This window comes from Gymnoscopelus braueri (genome assembly GCF_963280865.1).
Source record: "Gymnoscopelus braueri genome assembly, chromosome: 16".
Lineage (NCBI taxonomy): Eukaryota > Metazoa > Chordata > Actinopteri > Myctophiformes > Myctophidae > Gymnoscopelus > Gymnoscopelus braueri.
The window spans coordinates 26,797,443-26,818,720 of record NC_137616.1 but is presented as its reverse complement, the minus strand read 5'-3'; the positions used below and the strand labels follow the sequence as shown (position 1 = coordinate 26,818,720).

Genomic DNA, 21,278 nt, shown 5'->3' with positions numbered 1-21,278 from the left:
TGTGTGTGTGTGTGTGTGTGTGTGTGTGTGTGTGTGTGTGTGTGTGTGTGTGTGTGTGTGTGTGTGTGTGTGTGTGTGTGTGTGTGTGAGCGCGCATGTGTAACTGACCTGCACTCTGTGAGTCTGTACTGGTGGGGTTGGTGAGTCCAGGCATGTCATCCTCAGTGAGTTCACCTTCTACTCTCTTCACTGCATCAATACTGCCACGACACTCACCCATCAGACGCATCTATAATAACAATAATAGTTTACTATTGGTCATAGAAAGCTTTTTAGACAGATATTATTTTTCAAAGAAAACCTAATAGAAGGGGAAATGTGCTGTGCATGCAGGGTAAACAAGACTCACATAGCCCATGTATGTGGAGTCCAGTTCAGGGCTGGTGCTGTGGAGCATGGCCTCTCTCTGCTGGAGCTGGTAGCGTCCCGCATCCAGAGCCTGGTCCAGCTGTCTCAGATGGGCCTCCAACTGGCCTGGCTCACCTGCACAGGGGTCATAAAGGTGGTCTCACATTTAGGAGGGAGGACTTTTAGAAATATGTGACAGCAAGTAAAATCCTGAGTGCTCCTGTTGTAACACCATGTACATGTACTTTGGCATGCTGTTGAAATAGACTGATGCAAATACAGGTACAGAAGCATGCGTTCACATGACATCTATGAGAATGAGGTATCATGGTAGAGGAACAAGTCATGTTTTAAGATGATTAAACATAAATATTAGCAGTGAATGGGGAAAAAAGCAAATAAACTGCAGCCAAACAAAAAAAGAATTATGTGATGGTTGAGATTAAGCATTCGGTGAATCCGACCTTTGCATGCAATGATGCATGCTTTACACACTTTTGCCCAACTTCGTTTGCCAGAGGAACATGCAACTTTAGTGATGCTTGCCTATGGTATGGTATGATAATCTTTTCAATATACTGGTGCTCGTTAGTTGTTTGTTTAGGCACACCATGTCAGCTCGTGTAACAGCATTCCTTGTTAGCATGCTATGGTCAGAGGTAATGGAGCCTTTTGAATGCATTTGCATGTGGAACCACAAGGGGGCGTTGACGTTGCCTACCAGAGGAAGATCTCAGTGTGTTTTCAGTCAGTTTTATATAGGCCTCTGGGCTCTCTGGGATAACTACATCTGGGAAAAAGAGACATACAACACACCACTTAATAATGTGTTTCATGTTGTTTATCCGTCCCAATCTGTTGTTTGTTCTGTCTTCTTTTGCTAACAATGTAACTTTAATTATGGTTTATAGATTCTCCATGATTGAAACGGTAAATAAAAAGAGAACATCAACAGGAAAATCGTAATAAAACTGATTACTTCTGCATGTGTGTGTGTGTGTGTGTGTGTGTGTGTGTGTGTGTGTGTGTGTGTGTGTGTGTGTGTGTGTGTGTGTGTGTGTGTGTGTGTGTGTGTGTGTGTGCATGTGCAATATCTAAATCTGTTTAACCTATTCACATCTGGCAATTTTGCTCTTATGTCATACATAAATGTCATACATCCTCCCTCCCCCCAGTTTCGGTTAAGACCAAAATGGCCACCACGTGAATATGGTGAATCTTTTGCGGGTTTTCAGTTGCAAGTTCTCGGTTGATGTTTGAAAAAGGGCGCTAAAGATCCTTAGCCTGGAAACCAGACGAATCTGCCAGTGCAAAAAAAAAATCGCCCCCGAAATTGTGGGGCACCAATCAGGGCCCAGTATGCAAATATGGAGCAGGTTTATCACCAGAGGCTTTTTTTTTTATCCGCCCCTTGTTAATGCAGGTTCCACACAGAGATTCCAGACTAATGTCTACGCAGTGATATTAGTCTGGCCATGCCAGGCTAAAAGATTCTCCATTTTGAGAGGGAATTCTTCAGCAAATCAAAACGAGCAATTTATATTCTGGCTTGTGCAGCATCCGCTTCATGTAATGTTGTCCTCGCACACAGACACACCTGACAGCACAGCAGCAGCAGTCGTCCTGAGATACTCATCCTCCTGCTCCTGCCCCCGACCCTGGCCTCTGCCCTCGGTGCTCTCCAGGTCTCTGCTCAGGTCGTAGTCGTGGTCCCACTCCAAGGGGATGGAGTCCACGCTGGCCGGGGTGCCCCGCCCCGAGCGGTCGGCCCGGGCAAGGACAGTCGCGCCCGAGGCCTGTCGGCTGGAGGGCCGGGGGAGGGAGGGGTCGCCCCACTGGAGCTCGGAGAGGTCGCCTCCTTCCTCCATGTCCAGCTCCCTGTCTGAACCATCCAGGTCATCGTCAGCCAGCTGGGAAGGAAAGGAAAGGAAAGGAAGAACAAAGTTAAATATATATATTTTTTTTAAAAGATATTTTTGGGGGCTTTTTCTGCCTTTATTGATAGGATAGTAGGCTGACAGGAAATGGGGAGAGAGATGGGGGGGGAGACACACAGCAAAGGTCGTCGGGAGTCGAATCCGCAACACGCTGTCAAGCTGGATTACCAGCGTATGTGATATGCGCCTGGACCGCTAGGCCAGCGGGCGCCCCAGTATTGCTAATATTTACCAGTATCTGTAAGTATACTGTATTCACTGATGATAGACTGTACTGCACATTTATACGTATTTATAGACTGTACATTATATTAACTTTCAGAGACCCAGTGCTGATATCTTTTGTCATAACTATAACTTTTTATTTTATCTTATTTTATATTGGCTATTGACTCTTACCTGTTCCAGTGTTTCACTATTACTGCTGTTGCTACCATGACACATGAATTTGTCTGGGGATCAATAAAGGTTTATCTGATGTTATCTTTTCTCGTAAGAGAGGCACAATCCATGTGGCTTCACAAAGATGTCGTGAAATCAGGCAGGGTGACAGCCACTACAACAACTGAGACAATGTGGGAGGTACTGTGAGGTGAGTGTGAGTGTGCGTGTGCGTGTGTGTGGATGCGTGCACAGTAATGTATAGGCAGTTAATGTGCCAGGACATGTGTGTGTGTGTGTGTGTGTGTGTGTGCACAGTGTGGTCTTAGTCAGCTGTTTGTGTGAAGGTATGCTAGACATGTGTAACAGCAACCTCATGATTCACGTCACAGGTGGGGAGAGAGGCATAGTCTGGGTGTTACTATCTGTTGTTAGTTAGAGTTAGAGTGTGTTTTGAATACACTGAGTAAATGGTTCCTGGGGGATACGGCAGATATTTTGCATATAGTCACATAGCTCCAAGCCACAGCCAAACCAGAAAGTGGTTTGGGAGAAGCTTGGTATGTTTGTTTAATGTATTTAAAAACTTAATTCCCAGCATTTGTGTTATTAACATTCACACAAACAAAAATTCATACACAGTATGTGTGTATTGTGTATTTTTTTTTGTGTTTGGCTATTTTAACGTGAAAGCACAAGCACAAGCACTGCATGTGTCTTTTACGAATTCTTTAGGTGTGTATCTGTGCAAGGCTGTACACTTCTTCAGTGTACATGGTTAGAGCCACGCCCAGCAGAGTGTCTGTCTGTCTGTCTGTCTGTCTGTCTGTCTGTCTGTCTGTCTGTCAGTCAAAGTGACAACTCGGACAGTTTTAATCAGATTTGGAAACATGGCAGACGAGATGGGATAGGCAGGATCTGTGCAATTGGTTTTAATTTAATTTCTTTCCAAAGGTTAAGGTCACAGCACAAGGTCAATGTTAAGCCCTATGCTTATAACTAGCATATGGGTGTAGCATTTCCCTGAGTGCATCACTACACTTACCGGCAGCCGTGTGAGTTTCTTGTAGTATCTTTCGACTCGTCCGAAGACCTCCTGGCAGTACCTCTGAAGTTCCTCTAGCTCTTCTTCTATGACGGCCGCATCCAGAGGTTCACTCTTGTCTATCAGGGTCTCGCCCTGCCTGAACACCAGCTCTATCTTCCCTGTGTTCAGACAGATCTCCTGCTGGAAAGCCTGAGGAAAACACACACATACACAGTGTTTAGAATGTAGAGGTGAAATTAGAGGAGAAGAGACGAAAAGAAAAGAAAAGAAAAGAAAAGAAAAGAAGAGAAGATTTGCAGCAGCTAAAAATAAACACCAGATAATACAAACATCACTATGCTTCAGACTAAGTAGTTGTGTCTTTTATATGTTGTTCAGAGTATGTTATGTCTACTCTACTGTTCTAGGTCGCTCTTACCCTGAGCTGTTTGATCTTAGCCTGAACGTCGCACTCAGAGAAGTGTTCAATGTTGGTGAGCTGCAGGTCCATCTCAGTCAGCCACACCAGGATGCTGTCTCTGGCCGTTTCAAACTCTTCTCTCTGGCTGATAAAGTGCTGCACACACAGAGGGAGTGAAACAATTTATTGATTGCAAACCTTACCGAACTAAATCCCCATGAAATAATAACTAAGTAAATAAGGCGGTAGAGTGGTTTGTTAACACCTCCTTCAACCGTCCAGGTTGAAGGAGGACTTTTTCAAGTTGATATGTATTTGGCCACGGACCCCCATCTGAAAACCTTTTGTACCACCAATTTTCAAAAATAGCAGATCTACAAGCTCACAGTGCGTCATAAAGTGACGCGTTGTGAGCTTGTAGATCTGCTATAGTTTTTCTGCTATATTTTTTCTATGTTGGCTATATTTTTGAATAGCCAACATAGAAATGGATAAAATTGTTAAAATAATCGTGATTCTGTGTTAACTACTTTTGCTGGGGACCCCCCGGAACCCCCCCAAGGACTTGAGAACCAATGCCATACAGTATGTATATGCCCCCCAGGCAGTGTACACAACAGTACCTTGAGCCTGCGTAGGATGGAGGCCACTCTTTTCTGGAGGTTGTCCCATCTCCTGTTCCCGTCGTGCACCATCTCTCGAAGGCGGCACGACGAGTCTGTGCGGTTCTCCCGGGCCAGGCGGCGGTACTGCTTATTGATCAGCTCCAGCTGGGTCAGGCACTCCTGCACCTGTCGCTGGAATGCCTACACACACACATACACACAAAGTTATTGCTAGGAATATAGAAGCCATACTGACACAGATAGGCATACTGCACACTAAATGTGCTATGATCCTTTCAATCCTAAACATGTACTCAATCGCGAAAACAAGCAACATTGATAACTTACTGTTTAACCTAATAAATGGTGCACACACGCACACACACGCACACACACACACACACACACACACACACACACACACACACACACACACACACACACACACACACACACACACACACACACACACACACACACACACACAATGTGTCAATGTCATGTCAATGTATTGGTGTTATAGCAGGTAGTTATAAGCTGTAATCTCTCTCTTTTTGAGTATTACGGCATATGCAGGGCCCAGACCACACACACAATCAGCTACCAGGAATGTGCGCGTGCCTGATGATGGATTGTAGCATCTGCAGCTGAGCAGACCAGACCAGCACAGACGGGTTTCAGTAACATGACACTCCTGTGTAATATATTCAATCCAAGAGTTTTTGGGAAATGTAAATGGTCAAAGACGTGCATATATCTCATAAGTGTTAAAAAACACGTATTTTTCTCTCACATGCTTGCTTCACTCACTCTCTCTCACTAATCATAACCACTTGAACCCTAACCTCGTTCTCAGACTTTTCTCATCTCACGAGGAGAAAAGCCTGGTAAAGAACTGCAGCAGAAAGTGACAATAAGGTGGGACTGTTGAGTGTACACAACAACCAAAAATTGTGGAGAAAAAGGGGGGGAAATATTGGCAACTCAACCCAAAAATACAGCCCTGGGGGACTCCGGTCAACAAAGTATATACAGTCGGTTTTAAAGGAGAATACCGGACAAATTAAGTGTTGTCTTTGATGTCTCGTTACTCACCTACCGACGTGAAAAGTGGCGTTCTTTTTTTCCATAGATTCCCCTGTCGTCATTTTTTAAACCCCCTCCGTTGTCATAATGGGAGCGCGTGGGTTAGGGAGATTCGTCTATTATAACCGATGCAAAGTTGTTTTTTTCTCTACTGCTAGTCATTGTGGAGTCTCATGATAGTCAAACATGCGCTGAAACTTCCTGCGAGGCCACCGTTAATGGCGAACGATTTAACACTGGATGCTTGTTTCTTTCCAGAACCTGGCAACTCGTGTTGCCAGGTTCTGGAAAGAACAACTTTGCATCGGTTATAATAGACGAATCTCCCTAACCCACGCGCTCCCATTATGACAACGGAGGGGGTTTAAAAAATGACGACAGGGGAATCTATGGAAAAAAAGAACGCCACTTTTCACGTCGGTAGGTGAGTAACGAGACATCAAAGACAACACTTAATTTGTCCGTTATTCTCCTTTAAGTGGTTAATGAAACTATAGTGAACACACCTCAAACTTCTTAAGCTCCTCTTTGGCGACAGTGTAAAGGACTCCAGAGGAGTTGGGCAGAGCTGCCGTCCTCTCTGATGTCTTCAGCCACTCCTCAAACCTGGAGAAATCGTCAAGAAACTTCTGCCACAGTCGCCACGTTTCCTCAATCCTGCACAGAGACATTATGTAGAATATGAGAGAAGGAATTTGTAATATGCTGTATTGTATATATGTACTGTATATAGTTTGTGTTTTTCCCCCTATTTTAGTCATATCTGCACCAGGCCAGGGCTTTATGCCACCTGGATGCCACCTTTATATATATTTCTTATTATATATTTAATATAATTACATTTTATATTAAATATATAGTATCAATTTCACGTATAAATAAAATATAAATAAAATCAAATATACAAGATGCTACTGTACATATGTCAACCTCAAAGGTTTCTTACCAAACTGTGTTATTGTCTCAAGTTCCTGCACCTTGACCACAAAGGAGACCCACAGTATGCATATGTTCATAATACAGTATGTGTATGCTGTAGAGACATTATTGCATTATTCATCCAAAGAAGAAAGACTGACTTGAGCCTCCTCTCCATGGACATGGCGCAGATGTTCCTCCAGCGTCTGTCCAGACCCCTGGTGGCCTGCTGGATGGAGTCACACTCCGTCTCTGTGGAACAGGCGTCACAGTCGTGCAGCAGCACCTCACACAGGTTCAACACGGACGCCACTCCCGTACTGTGCTTCTCTATGTCCCTCTGCAAGTCCTGGAGATGAGACATAATTTAAATAAACGTTCAGGCGTTTTAAAGTAAAGACTTGCACAGAGCCAATAAACCTCACTATTAGTGAAACTAAGAATAATAGTGAAACAAATGTAAGATAATACAATGGATCTAGTTCACATAATAGTTTTTTTCTTTAAAATAAGAAATTATCCAACAGGTTGATTGATGCCATTAAAGCTGGCATCTGATTAAAATAAAATAGGACAAATAAAAGGGCAAACAACAAAACAAAACAAAGGATGAAAACAAACTAAAAGGATAAGGATTTGTTTAGTCTGGAACAAAAAGAAACATCAGCCTTTTGCAATGTCATCAGTTGTGTTTGTTTATCACATCCTTGGGTAACAGACCCACAATAAACTGATTTTGTGATTTGGTATGTCTGCAATGAGACAGAGAATGCTGTATAACACTGTAGTAAGTGCATGGAGGGACTGCTGCAAAGCCAAATGCACGTGTGGCGAACTCCAGCTACAGTATGGAGAGAAAATAGGTCACTAGGTTCTCAGACTGCGGTCCTGATTTAGACCTGCGTCTTGGCAGAAGGATACGGACAGAGACATTCAATCTACCTCAAGTCAAACAGCCAGAGATACAGTATGTACATGAGTCATACTGTACTCTCCCAGTGTCGTTTCCTCATTTGTTCTGCTCAAGTGTTTACGTTTGCTTTCTAACCAGCTTGTGAGTTGTGAGTCACGTTCTCTCACATTTTTCTATTTACATGTCTTGCGTAACATTTTGTAAGAACAAATGTGTGTTTGTCTGCATGTCCATCCAAGTTGTGTGCATAGGGTGAGTAAAATAATATCATTAAAGTTGGTGTAAGTGATATTTCTTTGTTAAAATAAGTACGGTAAGTGTTTAACAGCTCTATAGTAATCATTGCTACTATAGAGGGTTTGTTCAGTAACAGTCTCCCCGTCTCTCCAGGTCTTTAGTTAACAGGTCCTGATACCAATTATATCCAATCAGGAGAGAGAACTAATACAGGATAAACCAGTGAAATTGGAAGTGATGAAACAAAATTGGTATTGGAACACTATCAAATTAAACTGATACAGTAAGGATAATCATAGTGCCGCACCTAAAAATGTATATTCTGTTTATTAAAGAGCTGGAAAGACAGGGAGACCCCGTTACTGTGCAAACACCCCCGTTACTGAGCGAACACAATGATTACTATCAGAATATATTTATACTTTTAACAAAACACTTTTAATCACTTTTAGTGGTGGCTTCATTCTTTGAAGGCTCTTTCTTTGTAAACCCAAATTTGTAAAAAAAAAACGTGAGATCAGTCGATGAATATTGAAATCCACCAGCCACTGTAGTTAGTTAACCAAAACCCTGCGCTATCATGCCTCCATGATCATTATTGTTTTGGTCTGCTGGTCCCCTCAGTATTGTACCTGCTGCTGGTTGAGTTTCCTCTGGATCTCCTGGTCGTCACAGGTGTCATAGACGATGGGCCTGGACAGATCTGTCTCGATGTGAGCCAGCCAGGAGCGCAGGCTGCTCATGTTCTTGTCCAACTGCTGCACAGCCACCAGGGTCTCCCTCAACTTCTTGACCCTGGGGGAGAGAGAGAGAGAGAGAGAGAGAGAGTAAAGCAGGGAGTAACATATTCATTACATGTAATACCACCAGTTCACACTAAAGCAGAGAGATGTCTTTCCAGTTCTGTTACACCATCCTACAAGAACAAAATAAACCAAATATTTCACTACCCAAACATAGACAATCACCTCTGGCAAGAGATCAATCCTGTTCACTAAAACCATGATCCTGAGGAGTAAATTACACACAGATTGTAACACACTTGGCTCAGTCGGCATAACAACATGCAATGCAATACACTGACTGTACGTTAGGTAGGACTGGATATCAGATAATGGTGATAATAATGAATCCTAAAGCTTGGTAAACCTATGTGCTTTCATTCAACATAGAACGGTATTAAAAGGATTACTATAGGGAGAATAACATCTCCATTCAGCCGTAAAGGACACTGTTAAATTCCATAAAATTGTGTTGATGTAAAATGGACACAATAATATGGAGACACAAACGTTGAAAAATGCAATGCAGTAATTTGACACTTCAGCTTATTATTTTAGAACTGAGTGGATAATTGGAGGTTTGAGGTGCCATGGATTTATTTAGACATGGGTTTGGAGGGAGATATTTTAATCTTTTCTCCAACACACATAACAACTGGGAACCATTTTGGACCTGTAAAGCTCTAATACTTCTTTAGCAAAGCATCTACTGTGTTACAACAACTGCCAGTGTCAAAGCAGCCAAAATGTTAACGCCCAACCCCAAAAGAGCAACACAACCCTCAGTCTCACCAGAGGTATTTGTCAAGAATGTAGGCCATGTAGGCAAGCAATGAAAGCCATTCTTTCATTGCACAGACTAATTAAGATGACTTCAGTGTGCTACTGCAGGACACATTTAACAGGTCAGTATGACTTTAACCCCCAGTGTTGCTGCAGCTTGTGTGCAAACAGCAGCACGCCACTGCTCTGGCTGATGTTGCACAATCCATTGGCGCCATACTGTATCTGTATGAGTTACACCACATTGGAGTGTCCATGGGGCTGTCATCATCAGAATATCTTGCCTGGAAATATGCCAGCCTGCTTTATGTGTCTCACATGTACTGTACATCTACAGTATGTGTACTGTAGGACAATGGTTCCCAAACTTTTCAGGCCGCGACCCCCCAAAATAATCACATTTAAACTGGGGACCCCCCACCCTGACAAGCACTTGTATTGTAGACATTACATTTAGTTTGACTTGGTTCCACAGATAAATATTGTGAAAATAACCAAACTACAAGCTCACAATGTGAGCTTCTAGATTTCTTACGCAATATTTGACAATTTGGCCAATTTGGTTTTAAAAAGGTCTTAAAGGTCATTACATTGTGACTTTAGAAATGTGCAGATATCCTGTATACACTTATACTGTAACGTTGGTTTGTTTACTGTTAACAAAATAATTTGGGGACCCCCCTGGTGGTCCCGACCCCCAGTTTGGGAACCACTGCTGAAAAACATGGCAAAAACATTCCAGGCTGGCTAAACTTTCTGCCATTCATTGTGTGGCAAATCCCCTAATATTATTTAACCTAAGTCAGGTACAGTACACACCATTTCTCAAAGGCAAAATACATTTCAGCACAACCTTAACACAGAGGATCTAAATACAGCCACAAAGCTAAAATAATTATCTGACAGGCAGCAACATAAAAGCCTACTACACCGTGCCCCTGGATAAAAACATCAGCTTTCATTCTCGGTGTCCATACGGTAGGAATTGGACTAACTTCATACAACATACTGATTCTGATGCCATCCAAGTAAATTCAATTGCTTTTACGTTACTTCACTAAGCAAACCTATTTGGCAAACACAACAGCTCAGCTACTATGTTCAAAAACAACAATTCAGAAGCATAAAATTCCAAGAATGTCCTGCCTGTTGAAATCGCAGTCACATTCCGGCAGATCTGAGTCGTCGATTGGACATCCTGCCATATTATCCATCCCTAAGTCCAAAACCATGGGGGTGATCCCAAGTTCCCAAAGTCAAAGCTAACAGCTAACAACAGAGGAGCTATATCCAAGCTCCCTTCTCTTTTGTCCAAGCCTTGCAAATGGGACTTTCTCTGTCCCTCGGCTGCATGGCAGGGGGTTCACAAGTGTGCACAAGTGTGACTTATCAACTGCTGCCCTCTAAAAAAAACAGAAACAGTCGTGTGTGTGTGTGTGTGTGTGTGTGTGTGTGTGTGTGTGTGTGTGTGTGTGTGTGTGTGTGTGTGTGTGTGTGTGTGTGTGTGTGTGTGTGTGTATGTGTGTGTGTGTGTGTGTGTGTGTGTGTGTGTGTGTGTGTGTGTGTGTGTGTGTGTGTGTGTGTGGGGGGGGGGGGGGGTGAGTGCCTGAGAGTGACAAGTGCTGCTGTTTCTAAAATAGGACTTACAGTCAGAGGCATGTGCCACAGAGGTGGCCCACGGTTGGAATGTCATACAGCAAATGTGCACATGTATATAGCGAGTTTGAACTGCAGCCAGGACTCCCAAGTTCCATGCATGCAAATCGCAGCAGCGGAGTGCACAGTGAGCGGGAACGCATTCCAATAAAATGTTCTTCAAACGGAATAAAAGATCCCCGCTTATTCATCAAATAAGGAGAAAAGAAAACAAACATCCACAGAGATTAGAAGGGTGTCTCCGAATTGAAAAGGTTTGAAGTGCTGTTTGTTTGCAGTGCTGTTCGTTTGACGAAGCGACAAGCTGACTTGTCTCGTTGTTTTTTGTTGAAGTCAAAGACCGATATGAGAGGCATCATGCAGCTGTCTCCATGACTGTCCTCCTCCCTCTTCCTCTCCCTAACAATCCCTCTCCTTCTCTAAGTCTCCTTCTCTACGCCTCCTCCATACTGAGGTCAACAGACGGAGATGAAAAGAGTCAGGGTGGAAAAGATTCTATCCAAACGAAATAATGGAGAATTAATCATGCATAATCAACCACTGATTATCACTCACTTTATACTTAATAAATTCAATGAAAGTCAATGATGAGTAACAGAGTAGCATGTACAAAGACACGGGGCTGGTCCTCTCCAACTTTTTTTCTTCCTTTACTACTGGATGGACGCCCCACTGATGCTATAACTGCGACCTCAGGAAATGCCTCTATGGCAACAAACGCAGTCATGGCTCTGCATGCTAACAATTCAGAAACCTCCACTAGGAGGAGTGATGCACTGCTCCATGTGTGAGATGAGCACAGCTCGGTTAGGAAATCTGACTTTGTAAAGGATCGCACATTCCATTTGACATTATTTTCTCTGCACATTCTCACACATTCACACTGACCCGAACGAGGTCACACAGTTTACAATGGTTCGTTTCTCACCTTTCAAAAGTAAACAACGGACGTGGGGTTTAACTAGGGGGGAATGGGAAAGGGTAAAACCACTCAGCAGGGAGGGAAATAAAGAGGATGAATATGAATGTAAAACAGGTAAATTGATGAATTTGAGCTCAAGTGTTCCATGAGCATGCACATTGTAATCAACAAAAAACTAAGTAAATAAGCAGTCCTCGTTGACAATGATCTCAGACACCCAAAAGAAATCTCCTCTAGCTGCTACCATAAAAAAAAAGAAAACTCTGATGTTTCACCGTCAAACAACAACAGTCCTTCAGCAATACAAGCATTTGGCCACTGATGAATCGGTACTTCCTTGTAAGACAAATAGCTAAAAGTAGCTGATCTAAAAGCTTACAACACGTTGTATCGCAATGCGTTGTGAGCTCGTAGATCTGCTATTTTTGACATTTTCAGACCATTTCTGAACAAGGTTTGATATTTTCACCCATGGTAACCTTGCGTTAGCGTACTGTCCCTCCAGAAGGGAGAAGGAAAGCCGGGGCCTGCATGGTCCACAACCCACCTGGCAGCAATGAGGTCCAGGAGATGTTGCCAGCGCTCGCCGACCTTGGTGAGTTTGTGTTGGATCTCGGCAGCCTTGCTGTCGTGGCTGGCCCTGGCCAGGCGCTCCCCCATCACCTGCAGCTGCTGCTTGTTCTCCTGGGCTACGCTAATCTCCTCCTGGTAGTCCTGGGATGCACGCACACATCAATATAAAATACAAATACATTAACACAGCGGATTTCACTGTGCACATCGATTAAGGGTTACATTAACTCATTCAATCTGTGTCATTTTAGAATTGAGCTATAACCATTATTTTATACATGGGCTATTCAAAAATAGCAGATCTACAAGCTTGTAGCGACGCGGCGCTATGAGCTTGTAAATCTGCTATTTTTTTAACTCATTGAGTGCCATTAACGTGTTTCACGTGTTTTAGCGCTATGGTGCAACGTGCCATTAACGTGTTTCACGTGTTTTTGAAAAAAATTGAAAAATAAAAAAATAAAAAAAAATAATCTTCCTGAACCCAAGATATCATTATCTGAAGATTTGCAGCTCCATCCACTCCTTGTTTAACTTATAACTGAAAAAGGCTGTATCTCGCTTCCTAAGCACTTTTGTTTTACTAAATTTTAAATTTTAATAAAAATTGTAATGGCCAGAAATAGATATTAATAATTATGGCACTCAATGAGTTAACTTGTGAACATTTTTGCAAATCTTTGAGTATTATATTTTTTAAAGCGAACATTTTGAACTAAAATCTTTGCTTCTGGAGGTCCCTGGAACAAAATATTCGCTTTAAAAATATATATTCAAAGATTTGCACAAATTTTCCACAAATCTTCCACGAAAATAGCAGATCAATAGCAGAGTGCCGCGCTATGACCTTGTATATCTGCTATTTTTTAATAGCCAAAGAAATCTTAAAATGGCACAGATGCGTTCCCGGTCTTAATGGGTTAAGGCTGAAATTACCTTGCGCAGCTTCTCGATCATCTCCTCGATGCTGATGTCTCCATTCTGGGACACCCTGCTCTCCATCTGGGTGAGCCACTCACACAGTTCCTTGTTCTTCTCGTTGAACACCGCCCACTCGTTCAGCTTCTCACTCACCTGCTGCCTGCGCAGGGAGAGCTGGCAGGAACAGAGCAGTGTTCATTTCGTCGACTAAAACTATAACGCAAAATATTCGTCGACTACCTTTTTCACTGACAAAAACTACATAAAAAAAAACAAAAACCTAGCTATGATGACTAAAACTATGACTAAATATATTGACAATTTTATCAACAAATAAAAACTAGACTAAAATGTTAGGGAGGGCCTAGTGGAGAAGAGATCCAGTAGAACATGTCATTTTATGCTTGGTTGTGTGCGGGTTTCGTGCTCCAAAAATAGCCGATCTACAGTACAAGCTCACAACGCGTTGCAGCGTGACACGTTGTGAGCTTGTAGATCTGCAATTTTTGGCATGCAGCCAAGAATAAATCAGGCATTATGACACCACCCCGGCCCGCAAAAATAGATTGTAGTCGACTAAAATCTTATGATATTTAGTCAACTAAAACTAGACTAAAACTCAAACATTTCAGATGAATAAAATGTGACTAAAGACCAAATGGAATTTTGTGTAATCAATTCGAAATAAAAGAAAGGAATAAATAAATAAAGGAAGAACAGGGTTCATAGTAAGAGAGAGGAGTATTAGACTGAGAGAGACACATGCGATCAAGTGATGAATACAGCAGTTTAGTACCAGGTGGAAAACAGGGTATGTGTTTTATAAGCACTTTTTTGAACTCTCTCTCTCTCTCTCTCTCTCTCTCTCTCTCTCTCTCTCTCTCTCTCTCTCTCTCTCTCTCTCTCTCTCTCTCTCTCTCTCTCTCTCTCTCTCTCTCTCTCTCTCTCATAAGGACTGTTCTTAAACCAAACAATCCTTTGTTATTGCTTGTGGTGTGCAACATATATGCCAAGATAAGATGCCAGATACACAATCTCTCTTATCCTGTCAAAATACACCACAGCTGTGGCCACTGTCTGTCCCCAATAAGGACAGGCATTGTCTGTTACCCAGACACCGCTGTTTAACACTGATAAATAGCAGCTGTGTTTATTTTATCACACACTGTCGCTGCCTCAGCGGAATGTCTTATTATGCCCAAGGTGCAGGGTAGTAGCTACATGCACTTTGTATCAGAGATAATACGTGCGTGCGTGCATGTGTGCGTGTGTGTTATCTACCTGGTGGCAGATCTCTTCCCACTGACGCTGTAGGAGGTGTAGTCGCTCCTGGAGGACGGTGAGGTCATCTGCACTGACCACGCCCCCCAAAGAGTCCCTCAGAAGGAACAAGGAAGTGATGTCAGAAGTCCAGCCCTCCACACTGCTCTCTAACTCCTGTAACGCATGACGGTAAACAAATACCATTATGTTGTTGGGTGCACAAAAGAATCCATGTCCTTAAACATGCGCACATAAAAACACACTCACACACACACACACACATACACACAGGCGCGCACACACACACACTATCCCACCACCTCCAGGGGCAATTTTCTTTTCTTTCCCTAAACATTATTTCCTTAAACATTACAAGCCAAGTAGAGCAATCAAATATTCGGAAATCCTACAAATGAAAGCCACAGTGAGCCACAAATAAGTAGAATGTGCAATGCAGCAATACTAGAATAAATACTAAATAATAATGAACAAAAAGCCTGTATTAGGCCATAAAATATTACATTCCAGCAAGACATGCTACTAAAATGCATTGTAAACGCAACAGTCAAGCTGCATGTATTCTCTCCTTACACTGTATACTGTAGAATGATCTTTACAAATGTTACAAATGCTGTCTTCAGTTAAAATCAGTATAAGGGAACAGAAAGAAAACCTAACCTCACATCTCCTCCAGCATTGTGAGGGGTGTGCTGTAGCCGAAAGACTTGACGTCTGCCCGCCATCCCTTATTTACACAATACGCACCAACGCATAAATACAGGCACACATGCTCCCTAGTGCAATACAAATGATAATATAGAGCCTCCCCTCTCTCGCCCTCTCTCTCCTTCTCTCTAACTCTCCCCACCCCCTCTCATCAGCTGATGCTGTGCAACGGGCAGAGGCTAACTATTATATTCAGCAATTCTCCCAGCTCTTCTCCCCAAGGAGCTGACGACATGTCATGCATGAAACATGACTACACAGAACACACTGCCTGACGTGTACAGAGGAGGGGCCAAACAGAGCTTGATCACAGCGTGGTCCCCACATCACACACACACACACACACACACACACACACACACACACTAGGGCATTCACAACTAATGATTTGTGTGAGTCGACTGTTTTGACCAATTAGTAGTCGACTAGTCGACTAGTCGAAATTAAAGGTAGGGTAAGTGATTTGCAATTATTCAAATAATTGCAAAATGGGTCTATGTTCTGATAGTGCTCGTTACTATAGAGTGTCCTGTCCATATAAAGAGTCTCCATGTCTCTCCAGCTCTTTATAAAACAGAAAATGTATTTTGTAGTTTTTTTTTTTTTTTTTTTAGTTTCATTTCCAATTTTATCCAACCAGGACAGAGAACTCAATCAGGACACAGATTAAACAAGTGAAATTGGAAGTGATGACACTAAGAAATGAGCATGCAAAATTTGAACTGAAAACTATACAAATTAAGCTTAAAAATGGGTACTTTCTCCTGATTGGCTGAGATTTTGACACCTACCAAAAAATGTATTTTCTGTTTATTAAAGAGCTGGAGAGACAGGGAGACATCTGTTACTGAAAAAACACTCTATAGCAATGATTACTATCAGAATATAGTATTTTAACCTTTTAAAAAAATACTTTTTGTTTTAACCAAAAAATATCACTTACCCTACCTTTAACGTTAATTTTTTTTTAACAAAAAATAAAATTAAAATAAATATTTTATTTTATTTTTTTAGGGGGGGGGCATTGTTTTAATGCCATCCTACTACTATATTACTATTATTATTATCCTCCTGCCCTTATTTTTATGGCGTTTTAAGGGAAGCGCTTCTGGCACAGCAGCACAGCACCACAGCAGCGTCTCCAAGGATCCCCATTGCCCAATAATAGGCTTTTATTGGGCATACTTTTGACCCCCTTTTGATAAAAAATAAAGTCAGGAGGATAATAATAATAGTAAGACGGGCCATTACTATGGCATAAAAAAAAAAAAAAAACTATTCAACTATTCGACTAGTACCAACAGAGTCGACTAGTGGTTATACTAGTCGACTAGTCGACTAGTCGACTAGTTGGTGAAAGCCCTAACACACACACACACACACACACACACACACACACACACACACACACACACACACACACACACACACACACACACACACACACACACACACACACACACACACACACACACACACACACACACACACACACACACACACACACACAATGTGTGGCTTAATGGGAAATCATTTTGCACGGAAGCTGAATATCAGAATGGATAGACCTGTACACAGAACAAATGTGTTATGAATGTTACACAGCACCAATGACCTGAAAATCCAACAAACAAGGTCATTGAGTGCAGACAGATAAACAGGATGTTGACCGGCTGGTACGTGTAAGTGCGACACTGTATCCAGATTAAGAGTGTGCATTCTGTGTGTGTGTGTGTGTGTGGGTGTGTGTGTGTGTGTGTGTGTGTGTGTGTGTGTGTGTGTGTGTGTGTGTGTGTGTGTGTGTGTGTGTGTGTGTGTGTGTGTGTGTGTGTGTGTGTGTGTGTGTGTGTGTGTGTGTGTGTGTGTGTGTGTGTGTGTGCGCGTGCTCTCTGGTGTGTTGAGAGACAGACAAAAGTAGAAAGAGTGAGGATTTGTCTGTGTACGTTTTTAGGACCGACAGAGTCAGTGAGTCAGATGAAAGGATAATTGAGTTTGTTTGTGTTTGCGCGCGCGCTCGCTTGTGCGTGTGTGCGTGCGTGCGTGCGTGCGTGCGTGCGTGTGTGCGTGCGTGCGTGTGAGAGTGAGCGTGAACGTGAGTATGAAAAGGCCATGGCATTCTCTTCTCACCTTGCAGCGGACTTGCTCAGAGTGCAGTTCTTCATGATGGTCAGGCAGCGGTGCGGACAGCTTCTTCTTAAAGGCCCTCAGCTTCTCTAATGATGCATCGATGCCCTTCTCACAGCGCTCCCAATCCTAGAGACACACACACACACACACACACACACACAATTAAATAAATTATAAATTATCTGCTGCAGTTCCAGCAACAGCAAGCTTCAAAATACACAACTGCACACATACGCACACAAACATGCACAATACATACTGTACAGTATGCACACGCTACAGTACATGTGAAGAGAAGCTAGGACAACAGTAGAATAATCCAGGCTGCTGAGCCACAACTCTATTCCCTAAGCCTGATTTATACTTATCTGGACGCCTGTGTCTCAAATCAAAAATGCGTTCCACACTGGGAGATTGTGGATCTGCTATTTTCAGCGTGTGACACCCGCGGTCCCGCGCGCAACCTACAGTACTATAAGGCTTTAAACCTCCTTAGCAACAGCATGAGACACAGTGACACAGCACAAATCCACCAGCCAAAGAAGAGAATTAAGGCAACCTCAACAACAGAGCTTTCAGCTCCAGAGAGAGGTCATAGATTACAGCTATTTTGAGAGTGTAGCATAAGAAGTACAATTCAAGGCAAAGCGAGGTATTTTTCAGTGAAAAAATGCAGCATACCGCAGCAATGCAGCATACCGTAGCGTAGCATACCTGAAACAATAGTAAAAGGACGCCCAGTGCAGGAACAGAATATATAGTCAGCAGTCTAAGAACTAAGTAAGGAGGACAGGAAGATAAAGGGAAAAAAGAAAGCAAAAAAAGAGAAAGATGGAGCAAGAGAGAAGAGCGAGTGGACAGAGGGAAAGAAAGAGATCCTCTCTCCTAAAAATCGTTAAGCCATGGGTGATCATTTTAAACTGCGTCACACAGTGCTTTTCAAAATGACTCTCAGCCTTCACAGTCCACCTCACTGTGCCCTTGTCGTTATGCTTCGCTGCACAGTGCCTGCAGCTTGTAATCTGCACACTAATGTACTATGTGTATGCCAGTCACCAAAACTGTCACGGGCACACAAACAGACACACATACAAAAATATACACAAACACACACTCTCATCTGAGCATGTGAGTGAAGAGTGTGCACTTATCGCGCACTCCATCTTTCTCCACTCCAACCATTCATAATTCATATGATAACTTGGTTTTACAGTCCTATATGCGGAACAAGGAGGGCTCATTAGGGTTCACATTGGCAGATGCCCTTTAGCTCCCTTCACATAACTTTTATAGTGCTGCAGCACATCACAGTGCAGACAGCCACACACTGTGATGTGCTGCAGACTATTAGTTTCTGATCAGACGAGGTTCCAAAAATGTCCATGGGAATGCATGCATGGCCTGATGATTGATACCTTCTTGTAAATGTAAACCAATAGCATACCAAAGCACACAGGTAGTTCCACTGCATGTGGAACTGCAAAGTGGATCTAGTTCCATAACTATGTACAAAGTGGATGAATATAATACCATCTATCGAGGATAGATTCTTTATTTCTTTTTTCCCCACGTAAAGCTCCTTGATTACTTATTTCAGTCGTTTTAACTTGCTTTAGCAGCTAACCTTAAGCAGGCCGTGTAGCTCTCTCCTCTGCTGGTCCAGGCGGTGGTGTGCATGTCTCCACCTCTCTTGCATGTCCATCAGCTCTGTCTGCAGCGCAGACTCTGCCCTGGCGTCTGCTGTCAACAGCAGGCTCCGGCCGGCCTCCACCGCCAGGATGTAGCCTCCCTGTTGCCTCTGGAGCACGCGCTCCCTCAGCTGGATGAGAAGAGACAAGGAGTTGGGGCATAGCAGGGGAAACAGCTTACCTAAAGGAGTCTAAGGTTGGGAATGGGATGAGGGTTTGTGTAGCAGGGGAGTGGATTAGCATTTTGGTAAGGTATTTCAACGGCGGCCACGTAGGGGTTGAAATTTCGTTTCAACCCCCCCAAGGAGCGTTCTTTATGGTAGGATTTTAGCGATTGTGAAACGTATAATGTGTTAATGGTTTTAAAGTCTCTTACAAATGACATCAAAAAAGTAACCATTGTAAGCAAATCATTGGTTATGAAGCAAAGTCGGATTAGTAATGTAGCTGATTCCTGGTGAATGAAAATAGCACAGTGGTGCCCAACTGCACATCCCTGCCGCACACACCTGAACCCCATTCGGAATGTGAGAAAAACTGTTATCAGAGGAGAGTTTGTTTGAGATAAATGTGTGGGAGTATGACATCATCAAGAGAGAGGGCCTTCACAACGCTGCCCTGTGGAGATGTCTTTATCTGTACCTGTATCTGATCCAACATGGTCCTGGCCTGCTGTAGGGCCACCGGCTCTCCCGGCTGATGCACGTCCGGGTCACGCGTCACTTCCTGCAGCCACCGCCGCAGCTTGTCTGCCATCTCCTTGTATTTCTGCCACTGGCGGACCAGGCTGTCGATGATGCCCCTGCGCTGCTGAGCCCTCCTCACCACGCACTGCCACTGGTTGCTCAGCAAGGCCAGCTTCAGGCTGAAGTCGTCTCTGGCAATGAGAAATATGGCAGTAAAGTCAGGTTTGGAGATTCATTCATTCATTCATCTATCGCTATACCAACAATCGAAAAAGAGTTTGGGAAGTAACAGTATAAACACTGAAACAACGAATCAGATTAAGACAATCACACTCTCAATGTCTCAATGTATTTTGTTAAAGGAGGAGTTCACCCAAAAAATGATATATTTTCTATCAATTGCACACCCCATGAAGCCTTGAATTCATGGCTTTATTTTTGTTTTTGTGGCATTCCTAAGCCAATAATTTGGTGACCGGGTGTGTATCCGGTTGTGTCTCCTACCGGATATATTAGCCGGTAGGAGACGGGAATCAAGTTATTGGCTTAGGAATGCCACAAAAACAAAAATAAATCCATGGATTCAAGGCTTCATGGGGTGTGCAATTGATAGAAAATAAGTCATTTTTTGGGTGAACTACTCCTTTAGACACATACCACACACACACACACACACACACACACACACACACACACACACACACACACACACGTCAAGTCAATACTGAGACATATTCTACTACTGTGAGAGCAGCAGTGTGAGCGTTCATACCTGTCGTCCACTTGTCCCTGGTCCAGCATGTGGTGTCCATCGCTGATGATGGAGTAAAGAATCTGCTGCCTGCTGAACATCTCTGCCTGGAACAACTGCACACACACAGATTCATGGATGCTCTATCGACAAATATATATACATACAGTACATACAAATATGTATGCATCCTCTCACACACACACACACACACACACCAAACTTTGACCAAACCACCTTCTACGCTTCATCACAGCACTCACATACACACTCAAAAACACTGACGAAAACATAGATAAGTACGCGCGCACACACACACACACACAAACACACGCACACACGCACAGACCCCTACCTCGTGGTCTCTCTGTTGTTCTAGAAGACTGTGATAGTTGCCAGAGATCTCGGCAGCCAGCTTCTGCTCTGTCTGGGACAGGAAGTCCATCCAGGCCTCGCACTTCTGCAGGAAGCTCTGCTGTTGGAGCAGCACCGCCTGCAGCTTACTGGAGATGGACAGATGGAGATAA

At 43.1% G+C, this 21,278-nt stretch overlaps 1 protein-coding gene across 1 annotated transcript in view; it reads right to left on the bottom strand.

Moving 5' to 3' along the window:
• Nucleotides 1-21,278, bottom strand: part of syne1a (spectrin repeat containing, nuclear envelope 1a) — a gene marked incomplete at its 5' end in the record, with an annotated part of 171,551 nt that overhangs the window by 7,933 nt on the left and 142,340 nt on the right. The window contains 18 exon segments of the mRNA XM_080452284.1: nt 109-229; nt 350-483; nt 1,070-1,138; nt 1,946-2,258; nt 3,712-3,903; nt 4,133-4,270; nt 4,738-4,920; nt 6,312-6,462; nt 6,885-7,072; nt 8,506-8,668; nt 12,564-12,730; nt 13,526-13,684; nt 14,792-14,947; nt 17,627-17,752; nt 19,251-19,445; nt 19,957-20,191; nt 20,773-20,867; nt 21,107-21,254. Coding sequence (XP_080308410.1) covers nt 109-229; nt 350-483; nt 1,070-1,138; nt 1,946-2,258; nt 3,712-3,903; nt 4,133-4,270; nt 4,738-4,920; nt 6,312-6,462; nt 6,885-7,072; nt 8,506-8,668; nt 12,564-12,730; nt 13,526-13,684; nt 14,792-14,947; nt 17,627-17,752; nt 19,251-19,445; nt 19,957-20,191; nt 20,773-20,867; nt 21,107-21,254 — 2,933 coding nt within the window.